The 16,496-nt window shown below is 45.1% G+C and overlaps 1 protein-coding gene across 3 annotated transcripts; it reads left to right on the forward strand.

Moving 5' to 3' along the window:
- Window positions 1–422: 422 nt before the first annotated feature.
- LOC307044528 (uncharacterized protein) lies at window positions 423–4,396 on the forward strand. 3 transcript variants are annotated; one of them, XM_079689836.1, is made up of 4 exons: window positions 423–1,770; window positions 2,819–3,038; window positions 3,192–3,251; window positions 3,785–4,396. In XM_079689836.1, exons 1-4 carry the CDS (start codon window positions 1,599–1,601, stop codon window positions 4,284–4,286), a joined length of 954 nt encoding a protein of 317 aa, XP_079545962.1. In that variant the 5' UTR covers window positions 423–1,598; the 3' UTR covers window positions 4,287–4,396. The 3 variants fall into 3 exon arrangements, with proteins under 3 accessions (XP_079545962.1, XP_079545964.1, XP_079545963.1); XM_079689838.1 differs by having other exon boundaries at window positions 423–774; XM_079689837.1 differs by lacking the exon at window positions 3,192–3,251.
- Window positions 4,397–16,496: the final 12,100 nt, after the last annotated feature.

Genomic DNA, 16,496 nt, shown 5'->3' on the forward strand with positions numbered 1-16,496 from the left:
TTTCTAGAAACCATGGTCAACCATGGTCTACATGTACCCTTGTTCTAAACCTGCCTTAAATGGGGTCACAAATATAAACAACAAATTGAAGAAAGAAAATTAAATGATTAGCTTGTGTAAATTAAATTAAATAAATAAATAATAAATTAAATTAAATTAAATTAAATAATTAATAAATTAAATAAATTAAATTAGCTTCGATGGCACACACACACACACACACACACACACACACACACACACACACACACACACACACACACACACACACACACACACACACACACACACACACACACACACACACACACACACACAAGCAAGCAAATCTAAATCTCTTCGGTCAAAATGTCCGGTCAAAATAATTTCCCTTTAGCGCAATACCGCTTCAGTTGCGCCACTTATGTAACAGACAAGAAGAGTATGTGACAGACAAGAGTAGTCAATTCTAATGTGTAACACTTAATGTGGAGGAAGAGATGTGCTTTATGGGTTGATTGTGCGTTGATCTGTTGCTAATGCCTCGGGGTTCCGGTGGGCATGCAAACAAATGCATAATGCTGCGCTATACTTTGTGGCCTCACCCAGTTGCATAGCGACACTTATTGTTTAGGTCACGGTGTCTTTTAATAAGCAGGTAGTCATATCATTAGCTAAAACTAGCTGGATCCGATCGATATGGACATAAACGCGAGTGAAGTCTAATCTGACGGGAGAGAGAGATCAGCTGCTGCTGACGAGTCGACACGCAGCTCTGCATGATCACATGCAGCGGTGAGCGGAACAAAACACACACTTCAGGTTAGAATATCACACGTAGCTATTTTAATTACCTCTCAAACTACCTAAACTAGTTATAGATATGTTTAGTTTTACTGTCGGGTCACTCATTACTGGATCCGCGAGCTGCATGATACTGGTATAATAGATTGCCCGATCGGGCAACCAGCAGGTGAGGCTTCATGGCCCGCGCTAAATACTAGATGGCCCCGGGCCATCGGGCAATCCTTAATGTCGAGCCCTGTAGACTAAGCTTATCTCGCAAAAATCGAATTTCATCTGGCAGACTTACTTTTGTTGTGAGCACTGACGAGATGAGACAGGATGCGTTCTTTCCGTGATAGAATCCTCCCGCATTCAGAACACTTAAACCTTGTGTTTCCATCAGTGTCAGTCTGGATCGAGTAGCAGTCTTCCTTTGACATCTTTGTAGTTTGCTGAATGAGTCCAGTTTGTTCATTTAGGAGTACGAGTTCAGCCTAAAAGTAAATATGAACTCGTGTTGCGTGCACAGTACGCCATCTTGTCTTGCTCTCGAAGTCTCATTCGAAATCTCGTATTTTCTCGGCGGGCGATTGGAGTCTATGGAGCAGTCTCCCGCGGAAATTTCCTCAGACTGGCCGAATGTCAAGTGTTTTGATTGGTCTCCAGAAATCCCAGATGATCCAGATGATGCCATTCGCTGTTCCATAACCGTTGGCGCGAAGGCAACCTTTTCCGATCTTGCCAGTTAGCGTCACGATCGGCCAAATTGCCTAGATTTTAATTCTACATCTGCAAGTCATTTATTAAAGTGTAACTCAGCCAAGATACTCAAGATGACGACACACGCACTGATGTGGTGGCCTGCAGACCGACAGGGGACGGTCGTGAGCCTGAACTTGATAAAAAGACCTAGGAAAGAGCTGTCAGAGTACCACGTTGGGGAAGAAGTACAAGCTCAGTGCCCTGGCTACCCTGGGTTGCACCGGGCCATAGTGTACAGTATAGGTATGTAAACTATGACTATCACTGTGTATATGTTGACAATGATTATTATTATAGGCCTAGACTAGCCTAGAGGATATATGTAGAATATATATATAATACATATATGTACAATTTTGTGCGAAATAAATGATTTTTATGCACGTCAAAATGTCAGGAGTGTTAGACCTATAACATACGCTACGCTTTTTGTGTGACAGTAGGCCTATATCTTTTTCATTTCCAGTCTCCTTGGAGCTGTTTAACCTTTAAATCATAAGAGCTTGATCTTGAGAATTATTTGAAACCATTTTAAATGCAAAAATCTCATTATTTGAGTATATAAGCTACCTTTGCGTGAATGTATTGCCACATTATGCATCAGTGGATAAATACAAATTCTGACTTTGTGATCTCATAACTAATTTGACACTCATATTATACAAATGAGATTGATACATTTTCAACTATTCTAGGCTAGGGCCTTAGTATATTGTGAAGAATTTTGATAGTTTCTCTTCAGAAAATATTAAATTTTAGTACCTTTTTTAAAGATGCTAAGTGCAAGGTAGTCTACCCTCCTTATCTATTTGAATTACAATGTATACAATTTTTGCAGTAAATATATTTTTTATAATCATGGCTTTATACAAATTTTACCTTTATAACTGTTAGATACATGTATTGGTTAAGGTAATTTGAGAGATAAAAATGTGTATGTAATTAATATGACTTGCTGTGTTGACACTTTATACCAATTAAGGTGTGTTTCTAGAAAACCGCGAAACACAATAGAAACATACACATTACACATAATTCGGAAGAAACTGGCAATATTATATGTGATTTTTCAAATATTTAATATATCAACTTTCATAGTATTCACACCAAAAAACAATTTATACAACTTTTTATTTTTTACCCCTCCGTCACACTTGTGGAGCATTATTTTTTTAGACAGGCCATATGGCATAACCATTTCTACTGTAAATCTGTCTGTAATTTCACTGGTCTAAAAATTACACTCTAACCAGTGCTAACATTTATATTTGTTGATCTAATTTATTTACAGGGCAAAAGAAAGACTTGGATATTCTTTCCAAGGATCCAAATTTTTTGGAAAAGGCCCTGGTCATGCAGGAGGAGGTGGAACCAAAGCCGAAGGAGGTCACCAGGGTCTGTGACACTGATCAACCAAAGCCAGCCCAAGGCCAAAAGCCAACAAAGAAGACACCAGTGAATGTCCCTGTGGTGGCCGACATGGCCCAAAGAATTGCAGAGAAGACCAATGGGTAGGTTTCAAGATAAATACTGTAAATCATGAAATATGTTAATTTTGTATTTAAAAAAATATTTAATTAAACATGTTACCGGGCACTCCTGTACTTTAGTGTCTTGTTCTTCTGTTTATATTTTATTCAGTTAAATATTATTTTTCTGTACAGCAATGGTGACGCCAAACAGCCTCAAACGAGTTCAACGGAGACAAGTAGACCCAAAGACGAGTAAGAACTTATATCATGCTTAATTGCTTATTCTCAGGAGTCTTATGTCTAATGAAAACTAAACTAAAACAAGTATGTTTAATTTTGGACCATTTGAATACTATTTAGGATTAAGGTAACAGTTCTAACAATTTAGAAAAATACTGACAATACTACCATGGTTACAAACATTTGATCTGTTAGTATTCCTTGTAAAAAAATCATGCATTTTGTACAGCTATGGTGACACCAAACAACATGAAACGAGTCCGATTTCAGGCAAGAAGACGAGTAGCCCGAAAGATGAGAACTATTTCTCAGGAGTCTAATGAGTTGATGTTTAGCCAAAAGGAAAATTAAGCTAAAACAAGTAGGCCCTATGCTACACTTGAATACCTTTTTAGGATTAAGGTACAGTTCTCATAATTTAAAAAAAGAACTACAAAATTACTGACATTATATGTTAATTAATTTTCATGAAAAATGTGTACTTAATTATTCCTCCTAAAAATAATACAAAATGATTCCTAAAAAATACGCATTTTGTTTTCCAGCTTTGTAACTCGTAAAGAGTTTAAGGAAATGGAAGAGGAGGTGAGGAAGCTGAAGGCGCAGATCAAGAGAATTAGGCGCCACTGCAACCCTGCCGAACATGGCAGCTCTCTACCATCACCATCACTGCCAACATTGGAGGTCGCATCACCGTCGCCAAAATCACCGTCGCCAACATCGCCGTCGCCAAAATCACCGTCGCCAAAATCACCGTCACCATCACCTTCGGAGGAGGCCCTTCATGAGTTGATTCGGCACGAGGACAAACCATTCCTGGCTGTCAAAATTGTTTTGTGCCAGCTGTTCCCCCGGGCTTACATTTTAAGCCACAGCGTCTCGGGGAAGGCTTCAAACAGCAAAACAACTGCCAAGCCACCCTTTGATCTGCGACTTTTTGGCAGAATGCTGTCGGTTGTGATGGGGAAATTTCCCCAGCTGAAGAGGAGCATGATCACCCCACTTGTTCATGCTGTACAGAAATGCTTGACCAAGAGTACAACATGAACAAGTAGGTGATCATGCTCTTCAAGACAGACTTTTTTATTTTGTGTTTTACATATTTTCTTCAACTTTTTAGATTTTTGGAAGGGGGGGGGGATAACCTCACTTCAATGGTCAGACGGGGGTGGGGGGGGGGGGGGGGTGTGAACATTGGTATTTTTTTCTGAATGGAGAGAGGGAATAGAAAAGGAAAAATTCTTTGCTTAACAATTTGTCGCAATTGCCCAAATTGTCTGTTTTAATGTCAGTGGATCAATAAAACACAAAATAAAAAAGTCTGGCCCCAGCTGGGCAAATATATTGGAGAATTATGAACTTGTATTAACCAGACTTTTCTAATTTGAAGTTCAAATGTACATCTTTGTAAACCATGTGTCATTCATAAACAACACCATTATGTCTGCATCAATCTATTGTTTTATTATTTGTGGTCAACCATTGTTCTTTGACATTTTGTACCGACAGTCCACCATTGTTCCATGGTCAACCATTGTTTTCATGGTCAACCATACCATTTTAACCATGGTCGACCATGGTTTGACCATGGTCTACCATGGCTTGACCATTGTTTTCATGGTCAACCATACCATTGTTTAACCATGGTCGACCATGGTTTGACCATGGTCGACCATGGCTTGACCATGGTTTGACCATGGTCTACCATGGTTTGATCAACCAAATTCTCCTTCCTAACCATGGTCAAGAATCATGGTTTGATACCATGGTTAACCATGGTTTCCATTTTACCATGGTCTCAAACCGTGATGCCACTTCCCAACCATGGTTGACCATGGTTGATCATGGTACAACCATGGTTCGGAGAGCATGGTTGACCATGGTCAACCATGGTCAACCATGGTCTATTTCACCAGGGCATCCTGGATGATTCTTTCCTCACACCTATGGGGTTCTCCGCTGCCAATGGTGTCTGCGCTGTTAACTCCTTCATGTGTGTAGGTGATGTGTGCTTGCGTCAGAGTTTTCTCTAACCTGGTCTGTCTTGTGGAAGTCATTGTGAATGCACTTGAGTTCACAAAAGAGACAATGCTATGTGTTGTCAGTACTGTCAAAGGGTGTCTCATCACAATGTGGGAAATTTTGTTTAAGATACGTGCTGTACCTGCTGCATGTCTTGTGCATGGAGGTTCCCTGTTCTCCACTCTGTCCAGTGTGACACTAATGTACATCAGTATTGACCTACAACCCCCCTTTTTCTGAAATAGAACACAATTTACTGTGTTCTCATTTTCAGAAACATCAAGGAAAAATGGCAATGCATAGGATGCAGAGGCGAGAGAGGTGACCTGGGACATGGATTGTTTGAGAGAAATGAACGCAGCTTCTGCAGCTTGTGTCCAGTCCAGTGTGACAGTGAGATTGCGCATGCCTTTCTCATTGATCAGTGTCCTCAGTACAGCTGTTCTTGGGTTATACTCTGGGATATAGTGTCTGCTGTAGCCTGTGAGACCCAGAAAAGATAACATGTCTTTGACTGTCCTGGGTTTTGGGTGATGCAATATAACCTCCTGATGTGTTGATGACATGCCCGTACCTGCTGGAGAGATATCTCTGCCCAAAAATGTCACCTCTTTACGGGTGCATTGTAGCTTTTTCTTGGAGACCTTGAACCCTGTTGCACGGAGGCGAACCAGTAGGTTCCTGGTGGCCTCTAAACAAGAGGCTGCGGAGGGTGCTGCAATGAGAAGGTCATCTACATACTGGATCAACACCACCCCCTCTGGTAATGAAACGCCATCTAGCTGTTCCCTGAGTATTTTGTTAAATATTCCTGGAGACAGACTGAAGCCTTGGGGCAATATCTTGTACTGTAGTTTCTCCCCTCCCATTGTAAATGAAAAAATAGGCCTCATCTTCTCCGCCAGAGGTATGCAGAAGAAAGCGTTGGCCAGGTCAATACAGGTGAACCAGGTATGTTCAGGTGTGATATTACAAATAGCCGTGTATGGGTTAGGAACTGGTACCAGAGCTGTAGTTGTAATAGCATTAATGGTCCTTAAATCATGAGCCATTCTGTACTCCCCGCTAGGTTTTGATACCGGGAGTATTGGAGTGTTCCACTCGCTTTGTGAGGGTTCCAACACCCCTGCTCTCTTCAGACCCTCAACTGCCTTGCTGATACCCCCTTTTGCCTGTGGTTTAACAGGGTACTGTGGTTGATATACAGGCATAGTGCTACTCACTTCAAATGTTATCGGTGCAGCCTTTGAGCAGAAACCTACGTCATGAGAGTCAGATGCCCACAGGTCAGGTGGGAGGTCACGCTTCATGTCAAAAGTGAATGAATGGTCAGTTTTTTCTCTACCGTGATGTCTCTCCACTTCGTGTCTTTCCATGGAGATGCATTCCTGTGTGCATATTTTTAGAGCGTAAGCCTTGTGTGAGGGAGAGTATGTGAGTGCTGCTATTTGTGTTGGTTCCCAATCCTCGACTTCTAGCAGTGTCTTTACCATAGGACCAAGTTCCCTAGCTTCATAGCCCTTCCCGATAGCTAATGAAATGTGTGGTGTGGCTTCAGCTGACATACGGTACCAATAGAGTTGCTCATCAGTGAGTTCAACAGATGCAGCCACCCCCGCTTGACATCCCAAATGGACATAGCCACCTCTGCGTCATACGCATATGCATAACTTTGGTCGTCCATTCTATCATAATTCAGCGTCAGATGGGGAGGATCTGGGGGGGAACCATAAGGCCTGAGGAGGTTAATCCACGGCTTCCATTGTTGAAACATGGAAAATAGTCCCGGTGTCTTGTCTTGGGGCCGGTCGAGCAACCCCCAGTATATAGTGGCATACTGAGTTGCTTCTGCTGCAGTGGATTGGGCCAACATCATTTGAGAAGCTGACTTTATGGTTGATAGCGAACAATTGAGGCGAGTGCCATCTGGGAATGATAGTATTAGTCCGTCGGGGGAACAGAGGATGGAGGCATTAGCTTTGATAAGAACATCCCGCCCCATGAGGTTAGCCAGACTTTGGGGTGCCAGAATGTACTGATGTAAAAATAGCTGGCCCGCCATTCTGGTGGTTAATGGCGTAGAGAGCGGTACTTGCTCTATTTCTCCCCAAAACCCTATGACTGACACTGTATTACCGGACTTGGATGTGTTGAAAACGGGGGAGTTGATAGTTGAATATCTAGCTCCTGAATCAACAAGGAATGGTAATTTCGCATTTTTTACAGTCATGTCCATGTAAGGATCCGCCAGGCCCGTACATTCAGGGTTCCCTGGGCGACCTCATTGTGGTGGGTAACAGTCTTGTTCGTACTGGGGAAACTGGCCATAGGGAGCAGCTACTGCATTTGGTGCAACGTGACCCTGGTCTTGGTGTTGGGCCTGTGGGGCTGCCTCTTGGGGTTCCTGGAAATACTGCATGTCTGCTCTGTGCTCTTGTACATGCCCTCTCTGTCCCCCTTGTCCCCGCCCTTCCTGTGGAGGGGTTCCCTTTGGGCACTGCTTGTACCAGTGGCCGGCCTGTCCACAGACGAAGCACGCCCTCTGTTGATATTGGTACACTCCTGAAGCTGTTTGGAACCCTCCTCTACCTCTAGCTCTGCCTCTGAACCCGCCCCTCTGTTGCTGAACACCATTATTGTAGCCATATCGGGGCTGGTTATAGAATGGACCTTGGTTGGGAAAAACCCCTTTTGGGTCTTGCGGCCCCGGTGCCTGCTCTGCTGGTGCCACAGGATGAACAATCAGCTGTTTGGCACTTTTCTTCTCACTTTGAACTGTTTTACGTGCTATTTCTAGCTGAGTACGGAGTAGTTGCACTCTCAACTCTTCCTCCTCGGTTTTATTCTTTGTGTGTTGTTTGTTAAATTTGCCTAAATGATGGCCCAAATGACGCTCCCATGTATGCGTGGTTAGTAGATCCACTTCTGGGTTGTCCTCCATAAGAGCTTTAATCACGGCAGGTACTGCTGCCAATATTGCTTTACGGAACATCTGCATGTTGGTCACTACTTTCTGGACTACTGTCAGTAGACATTATGTATTGTTGGCGTGACCTGAGCAACATGGTTGCTGCGGCCTCCCCAGGTGTGAACGTGAAAGACAGTGAGCCGTAACCTCCTCCCGTCTGTGGGAAATGTTCTCTCATTGCCAAGCTCAGCAAGCTGTGTATGTTGTTGGAAGAGATAGGCTGGTTATCGTTCATCCTTACTGTTCCTGATCTTTCCTCAACCTTCTTTACGTCATGGCAGGAAGTCTGTTGTGCTAATATCCTCCTGAAATCTCCAAGGCAGATTGTTTGTCCTACTGACATATCAGCAAACTTCCTCATCCAATGTCTCCCTCCCTCAGTAGATAGCGGCATTTTGTCAACCAGTGCATGCACATCTCCTAGTGAGAAAGGGTGGTAAGCGGTATTCCCATTGGGGAGTGCCACCAAAGGAGCTTGTAATACTGGAGCAATAAAGGCAAGAGGTGTGGGGTTTTCTGAGGTTAGTTGGGATCTCAAATTCATACGGGGAAGTGCAAGAACCTGTGTAGCAGTCAGTTCAGTGATTGTTCCTGTCATATTTATGTGCTTAACCTTGCTCTTGCCCATCCTGCCGTTGACCTCTCCCTGTTCTGCTCTAGAGGAACACTCACCACTGTCATTCCTCGATGCCCCTCCCCTGCTGGTGGAGAAACGGCCTGTTTGTGCCTGCCGCTCTTGGAACGGCATGTCACACAAACCGCCCTCATTATTGGGAGAACTGTCACCATACCATTCCCCACCTGTTTGTTGTGGGCCACCGCCATTTTGCTCTCCATTCATTCTGATCTGACTTTCTCTGTCTATTTCTTCCTTCTCCCGTCTCAGTAATTCTTCCGCTTCCTGGTGATAGTTCCCCTTACTATCCTGACTGTCCTTACTACCATCCTCTCTGCTTTTCTCATCATTTGCTCTCTCTTCCCGTTGCTGTCTGTAATCGCCGGCCCGTGCTTTCTCCTGTCTCTCCCTCTCGTCACATTGTTCTACAATGGCGATCAATTCTTCCGGTGTGGGGCTGCTATCGCCCTTTTTAATGGAGGTCTTCCTTAAAGGAGTTAGCGAAACATTACCCACTATTTTAAAGTTACCCCCCCTTACACCTGCTTGTTCTTGGGCTGACCCAGAGCCCACTTGTTTCAGTGGCATTTGTAGATTATACCTGGGGGGTGCGATAAGGACAGGGGAAGAGTATGCAGGCGGTTGTGTAGATAAACCGGATAAATCCGGATAAATCAGGGGGGAGGTAATTGGGACAAACTGATCCTCTACATTTCCTGTATGAGACCTCTCTCCTGAACCAGCCCTTCTTACAGTGCACACGTCATTTACAGCACTGCTGAGAGTTTGTTTCCCCCTGTCTGAGGCAGAGGTGTCCTCTTGAGTCATATCCCTATAAAATTTGATACGTTTTGCAACATATTGATGTATGTCGTCATCTGTGGGTGGTGGTGTCAGCACGCAAGTTTCCTGAATGTCCTCGGGGATCAGGAGAGTGCCAACGTCACTAGAGCGTTGAAACTTCCCCCTCTGTGTTTGGGCTGCTACCAGGACTGGGGGATTTTTGACTGGGGGGAGAACAGCAATTATCCCCTTCATGACAAGTGCTGCGTTGGGGCAAATCCTCCTCAATTTATCCACCGCCTCTTTCTCTTCCTTTAATTTCTTACGGCCAAACAATCCGGGTTTCTGCTCGTTTAGGTTTCCCAGTTTCTTTACAAGCTGTCACTCATAAAGATTCAGAGCTGAGCCTAAATTTCCTAGAGTCTCATTTCCTCCCACTCTATCTTCTTTTATCATTTTATCATGGAGGAACTTAAGGTCACCACAAGCCTTCTTCTTGTCTCCCTGTTTTGTTCCACTTAGAATCAATCCCTCAATCTGTCCCCATTGTTCTTGGAAACTTCCGGGAATTGGGACGTCTAAATCACCTTTTTTGAACTGCCCTTCCATATTGACTTTGCGTGTATTTATCTGACTAGGTTAATATCTGTTCACTAGTAATTGGTGATATACAGGTCAATGCTCGTTGTCACTCCTAATGTAGTTATTGTATTTATTTAACTGCCCTGCCTTTGTCTAGACGTGTAAATAGTTTGAGTGTATAAACACATGTATTTGAACTCCACCTTGAGTGATAAATGTAATAACAGAAAAGTACCAATAAAGCACTTATATAGGAGCAGCGGACTGGCTTATTGAAAGCCAGTTGAGTAGCACTTGAAATGTTTTGGCACTTATAAAACCTGATTATAGTTTAATGATCCTGTCTTCTTTGATGGTATGTTCCTGGTGAAACGCAGTTATTGTGAGTTGTTTTGGATTAAAGCGTCTTCCAGGTGTAACGCAATATTGCAAGAGATACTACAAAATACGTCCAGCAGATGGAGCTAACAAACTATACTATTAAGCGATACTCGAACCGCTAGTCTGTCTTTTCTGTGCCACACCCTGTTGGCCACCAGATGGCGCCACCCGACCAGGAATGAGCTCCACCTCACTGAGGAGAGAAATGATTTTGGAAGCAGCAGGCTTAAACTTTGCTTCTTTATCTGACTAGTAAATATTCACAGAAAAAATTCCCCGTACAGTCTATTCAGCTTTTATTGTCCGATGTTTATTTCAACAAGTTTAGCAAGCCTCTCAGCGCGCTTCAACACCGTCTTTCAACGATGTGACGCTGACATGGAGCCGTAACCCAGGCCTACAGAACTCTTTATCGTGACGTTTGGCTTTATAGATTCAACCCCAACACACCAAAGGATATAGTGAGGCCCGGTCACTTCAGAATGACTTTCTGAAGTTTGCGTTACTCTCCTTTGGATCACTTATAAAAAATAACTCATCTCCAGGCCCGTCGAGCTGTGGATTCGTTATTTTGAGTCAGTCTTATATGGAGACTTAATACTACCATTTGACTACTCCAGACAGGCTAACTGTGGGGACTCTGTACCTCCACTTTTTAAGCCAGGGACTCCAATACCCTTCCAGCTGTAAGAACTTAATATCCTACCTTTTAGCTAAAACACGTATCCGTATTGTTATCAAAAAAAAAACACTGTAAACTTCGTCTGACAACCCTAAAATTTGGAATATGGTCACAGATATATATGGTCACAGATTTCGAATTAAACTGGTGTCTGCTCACCTGATACAGAGCTCTGTTTTTAGTTGTCAGAAGAGGCCGAGATGTTTAGCCCTAGACTATTCCGTCCGCTTGCTGCTGGTGGTCTCTTCCCCGAAAACACCCCACTCAGACACGTCGGGTCACCACTTGTTGGAGATTTGGAGGATGTTTAAAACCAACCTCGTCTCCGCGTGTCGTTTGATAAGCTGGGTAAATTCGTAAAAAGGAAGGGATTAAGAAAACACCAGAATACAAGTTAAACAATAATCTTGCTTTAATGATACAAGGTAACAATACAAATACAAAGGAAGTACTTCCTGCTCTTTCTCCTGTCTTACTCTCCTGGTCAGCCTGAAGAAAAAGAGATCGAACCCCTGGAAAACACAGTGTTTCATACTAAAAACACAGGAGGAGGTGTGTGCGTGCTTTCCCCCAGAGGTCATCTTATTGGCAGAGACCAACATATGGCCTGTCGCACCCAATCAGTGCGACACAGCAGAAGAAACCCGGAAACAAAAAGTGTCTTTCAGTTTGACGAAGACCAGACACCTTTTGGTGTCTGGTACGAACTTGCTCTCAACAACAAGTTTCCTTATCTTATTTCACATCTTGTAGCCAGCACACACACATCCCCTTTATGGCCCTTTGTCCCTGAGTCCATCTTCCCGCCTCAGGCTGCCACACACAAGTTAAAAGTATGTTTTAAGATATAGTTGTTATAGTTGGCTAAATATACGTAATACATGTTAATTACTTTCATATCAATAATAACGAGGAACACATTACCTATGCTCTTAAGCAGTATTAGAGATGCTTTTCAAATAGTCAAACTTCACACAGGCCTAATATAGAGAACACACTCATTTGTCCTACCGCCTTTCCATTTGTTTGAGCTATCGTTCACATCTTTACTTCAAATAAAAGGTTTCACATTGTATATTTCCAGCTTCCTTTACACATACTGTTATTATTAATACAAAGTAACCAACCACACACATCTATTGAAAACAAGTAGATTTCCCTGATAATTGACATGCTGAAAATCTTAGGAAGAATGTCCCCTCCCCCAGCTCTCTCGTCCCTGTCATAAAAGCTGCTTCCATTTCATATATAGTAATAAAACATGTTTAAGCTAATTTCTCCACAATGTTTGTAGCCATTTAGTACCCACACATGAAAGAATAAGAACAGAGGTATAGTTGAACAGTAATCATGTAGCACATATATTTACTGCAATGAAAACACACATATTTGCCCCAAGCATGTGTAACGCACCCTCTTCTTTTACGAGGGGCACATTCCAGAGTCTTGGAGCTATCCCCAAATTAGGATGTCCCCTGCTCCCATCCTTCTCTAAACACAAAGACTTCACCTCAATATATTGGGGAGGGAAAATATACTTTGTCCCTTCAAATCTAACACACATGAATATATATATATATATATAAGGTGACATTAAAATGAATATACCAGATTTAACTTTCCTGCCATACCACGTTACTTTAATACTTCAAATAATTCAACTTAATCCTGCAGGGATGAAATGCAATGAAGTATTGAATTATAAATTAAAATAATTAATATTTAGTTTTTGTCCTCTCTTCGGTTTCAAAGGGCTGTAAAGAAGTGCTGGTCCATTGGCTGCCCTGCCCTGCATGGTAAGTTCAGATTTCTTTTTTAACTCAATTGTCAATAAATTGACAGTTCGGCCTAATTAATAATGGAGTGTAACGGGTACACCTGTATGTTTGTATACCTTATGTATGCCATGTGATCTTTGTAGTGTATCTGTGACTGGTTGTTCTATATGTATACCTGTTTTTATGTGTATTCTCTCGACTGCCCAAGGCAAATCTCTCCCAAGGGAGACAATAAATCTCTATCTATCTATCTATTTAAGAAGTTAGTTTTGCCATGAATTGGGAGTTATTTAAGTTCATGTAATAAGCACCTACACCATTTTAAGTTCAGAAATCCGAGAAATCAGGGTTGCTTTGTAATTATAGACTAAGAGAACTTAAAGAGGACATAGTCTGTTAATTTCCAGGTTCATTAGTATTACGTTTTTCCTGCTTAAATGTTAAAAAAGCTCTTTATTGTTCTCATACTGGCAGCACGCTGCACCTCTTTTCACCCTAGCTGTCACGATTCTCATGTTATGTCACGTTTATAGTTTTGTAGGTTTGGGTTGTTTTGCTGTTTTCCATGTCATGTTTTCCTTTGGGTTATTGTCTGGTCCTTTCCCCTGTGTTTTCCTCTTGTTATTAGTTTCCCTGGTGTGTCTAATTGTCTGATTATGTTCACCTGGGCCCCTGTGTTTTCTCCTCCCTCCTCACCTGTGTCTTGTTGTGTGATTGGTCTTGTGTGTATTTAAGTTCTGAGTTATCTGTCTGTCTTGGTCGGTTCGTCTTGTTCCCTGACTAGTTCTGCGGTGAGTGTTCTGTTTTGTCATTGTCTATATATATCATAGCCTTGAAATAAAGGAAGTTTCAGTTTGTATCTGCACTTGGGTCCTGCTTGTTTCACAAACCGTGACAGTACGAACCGACCTGAAATATGGGCCCAGCAGATCCTTTCGCGCAGGAGATATTGGAGTTAACCGTTGCTTTGGCTGTCTGCTATAGTCGATGGTTGGGAGCGTCCAGGGGTCAGCAGCGAGAGGCTGTTCGGGCTGAAGCACACTAGAGGGCAATGGAGAAACCAGGTTTAGTTAAATTCTTACCTGGCTGGATTTTGGACTTCCTCTCAGTGTGTGATTCCCGGCCTGCTAACCCCAGGCATGCTAGCTCCATGTCTCCCAATTCCCAACCTGGCACCATACGCCTTGGTGGGTTCCGTCTGAAGTCAACCCGTGCTTCTGCCCCAGTTCCTGCTCCTATCCAGGAGTCATATTCTGGAACTCGTCTGGCTTATGGAGGTCCACGGAGTATTCAGGCGGCTGCTAAGAGGAGGAGTCGCAAGGCCAAGCTAGCAGCTCAAGCCCCAAGAGCCATGGTTCCGGCCCCAGAACCGGACCTTACAGCCATGTTTCCGGCTCCAGAACCGGACCTTACAGCCATGTTTCCGGCTCCAGAACCGGACCTTACAGCCATGTTCCCGGTTTCAGTGCCGGCTCCAGTAACCATGGTCCCGACTCCGGCTCCTCGTCACCTGCTGACTCATCGGCCGATGCCAGCTCCTCGAGTCCTGTCAGCATACCGGCCAACTCCAGCACCTCGTCTCCTGTTGGCTGTCCGTCCGACGCCAGCTCCCCATGTCCTGTCAGAATACCGGCCGACTCCAGCACCTCGTCTCCGGTTGGCTGTCCGTCCGACGCCAGCTCCTCGGGTTCTGTTGGCGAACCAACCCACTCAAGTGTCGTTGGAGGTCCCGCAGACTGCTCTTCTGCCGAGGGTCCTTCCAACCCCATGTCCTGTGCCGTTGGAGGTCCCGCAGACTACTCTTCTGCCGGGGGTCCTGCCAACTCCATGTCTTGTCAAGTTAGAGGTCCCGCAGACTGCTCTTCTGCCGAGGGTCCTGCCAACCCCATGTCCTGTGCCGTTGGAGGTCCCGCAGACTACTCTTCTGCCGGGGGTCCTGCCAACTCCATGTCTTGTCACGTTGGAGGTCCCGCAGACTGCTCTTCTGCCGAGGGTCCTGCCAACCCCATGTCCTGAGCCGTTGGAGGTCCCGCAGACTACTCTTCTGCCGGGGGTCCTGCCAACTCCATGTCTGGTCCCGTTGGAGTTCCCGCAGACTACTCTTCTGCCGGGGGTCCTGCCAACCCCATGTCCTGTGCCGTTGGAGGTCCCGCACGCTGCTCTTCTGCCGGGGGTCCTGCCAACCCCATGTCCTGTGCCGTTGGAAGTCCCACAGACTACTCTTCTGCCGGGGGTCCTGCCAACCCCATGTCCTGAGCTGTTGGAGGTCCCGCAGACTGCCCTTCTGCCGGGGGTCCTGCCAACTCCATGTCTTGCCACGTTGGAGGTCCCGCAGACTACTCTTCTGCCGGGGGTCCTGCCAACCCCATGTCCTGAGCCGTTGGAGGTCCTGCACGCTGCTCTTCTGCCGGGGGTCCTGCCAACCCCATGTCCTGTGCCGTTGGAGGTCCCGCACGCTGCTCTTCTGCCGGGGGTCCTGCCAACCCCATGTCCTGTGCCGTTGGAAGTCCCACAGACTACTCTTCTGCCGGGGGTCCTGCCAACCCCATGTCCTGAGCTGTTGGAGGTCCCGCAGACTGCCCTTCTGCCGGGGGTCCTGCCAACTCCATGTCTTGCCACGTTGGAGGTCCCGCAGACTACTCTTCTGCCGGGGGTCCTGCCAACCCCATGTCCTGAGCCGTTGGAGGTCCTGCACGCTGCTCTTCTGCCGGGGGTCCTGCCAACCCCATGTCCTGTGCCGTTGGAGGTCCCGCAGACTACTCTTCTGCCAGGGGTCCTGCCAAGCCCATGTCCTGAGCCGTTGAAGGTCCCGCAGACTGACCTTCTGCCGGGGGTCCTGCCACATCCAAGTCCTGTCGCGTTGGGGATTCCGCCAACTGCTCTCCTGCCGGGGATCCTACCGGTCCTGTGTCCTCTTCCATGGGGGATCTTGCCGACACCGGCTCCTGACCGGCCTCCGGAGCTGTCGGGTCTTCACCCCTCCTCAGACTCTGCCTTGCCCCCTGGCCGTCCGCCCGAGATTCCCTCCATGGACTCTGCCTTGCCCCCGGGCCGTCCGCCCGAATTCCCCTTTTTGAACTCTGCCTTGCCCCCGGGCAAGGCTGCTTTTTTGGGACGTCTGGAATCCGTCCCTTGAGGGGGGGGTTATGTCACGATTCTCATGTTATGTCACGTTTATAGTTTTGTAGGTTTGGGTGTTTTTGCTGTTTTCCATGTCATGTTTTCCTTTGGGTTATTGTCTGGTCCTTTTCCCTGTGTTTTCCTCTTGTCATTAGTTTCCCTGGTGTGTCTAATTGTCTGATTATGTTCACCTGTGCCCCTGTGTTTTCTCCTCCCTCCTCACCTGTGTCTTGTTGTGTGATTGGTCTTGTGTGTATTTAAGTTCTGGGTTTTCTGTCTGTCTTGGTCGGTTCGTCTTGTTCCCTGACTAGTTCTGCGGTGAGTG

This window comes from Notothenia rossii (assembly GCF_949606895.1).
Source record: "Notothenia rossii genome assembly, chromosome: 6".
Lineage (NCBI taxonomy): Eukaryota > Metazoa > Chordata > Actinopteri > Perciformes > Nototheniidae > Notothenia > Notothenia rossii.

Excerpts from the sequence above, each read along its gene's own strand:
- LOC307044528 (XM_079689836.1), top strand. The coding sequence starts at position 1,599 with ATGACGACACACGCACTGATGTGGTGGCCTGCAGACCGACAGGGGACG. Across the intron at positions 1,771-2,818 it reads GGCCATAGTGTACAGTATAG|GGCAAAAGAAAGACTTGGAT; the intron begins GTATGTAAACTA and ends ATTTATTTACAG. Across the intron at positions 3,039-3,191 it reads ATTGCAGAGAAGACCAATGG|CAATGGTGACGCCAAACAGC; the intron begins GTAGGTTTCAAG and ends TTTTCTGTACAG.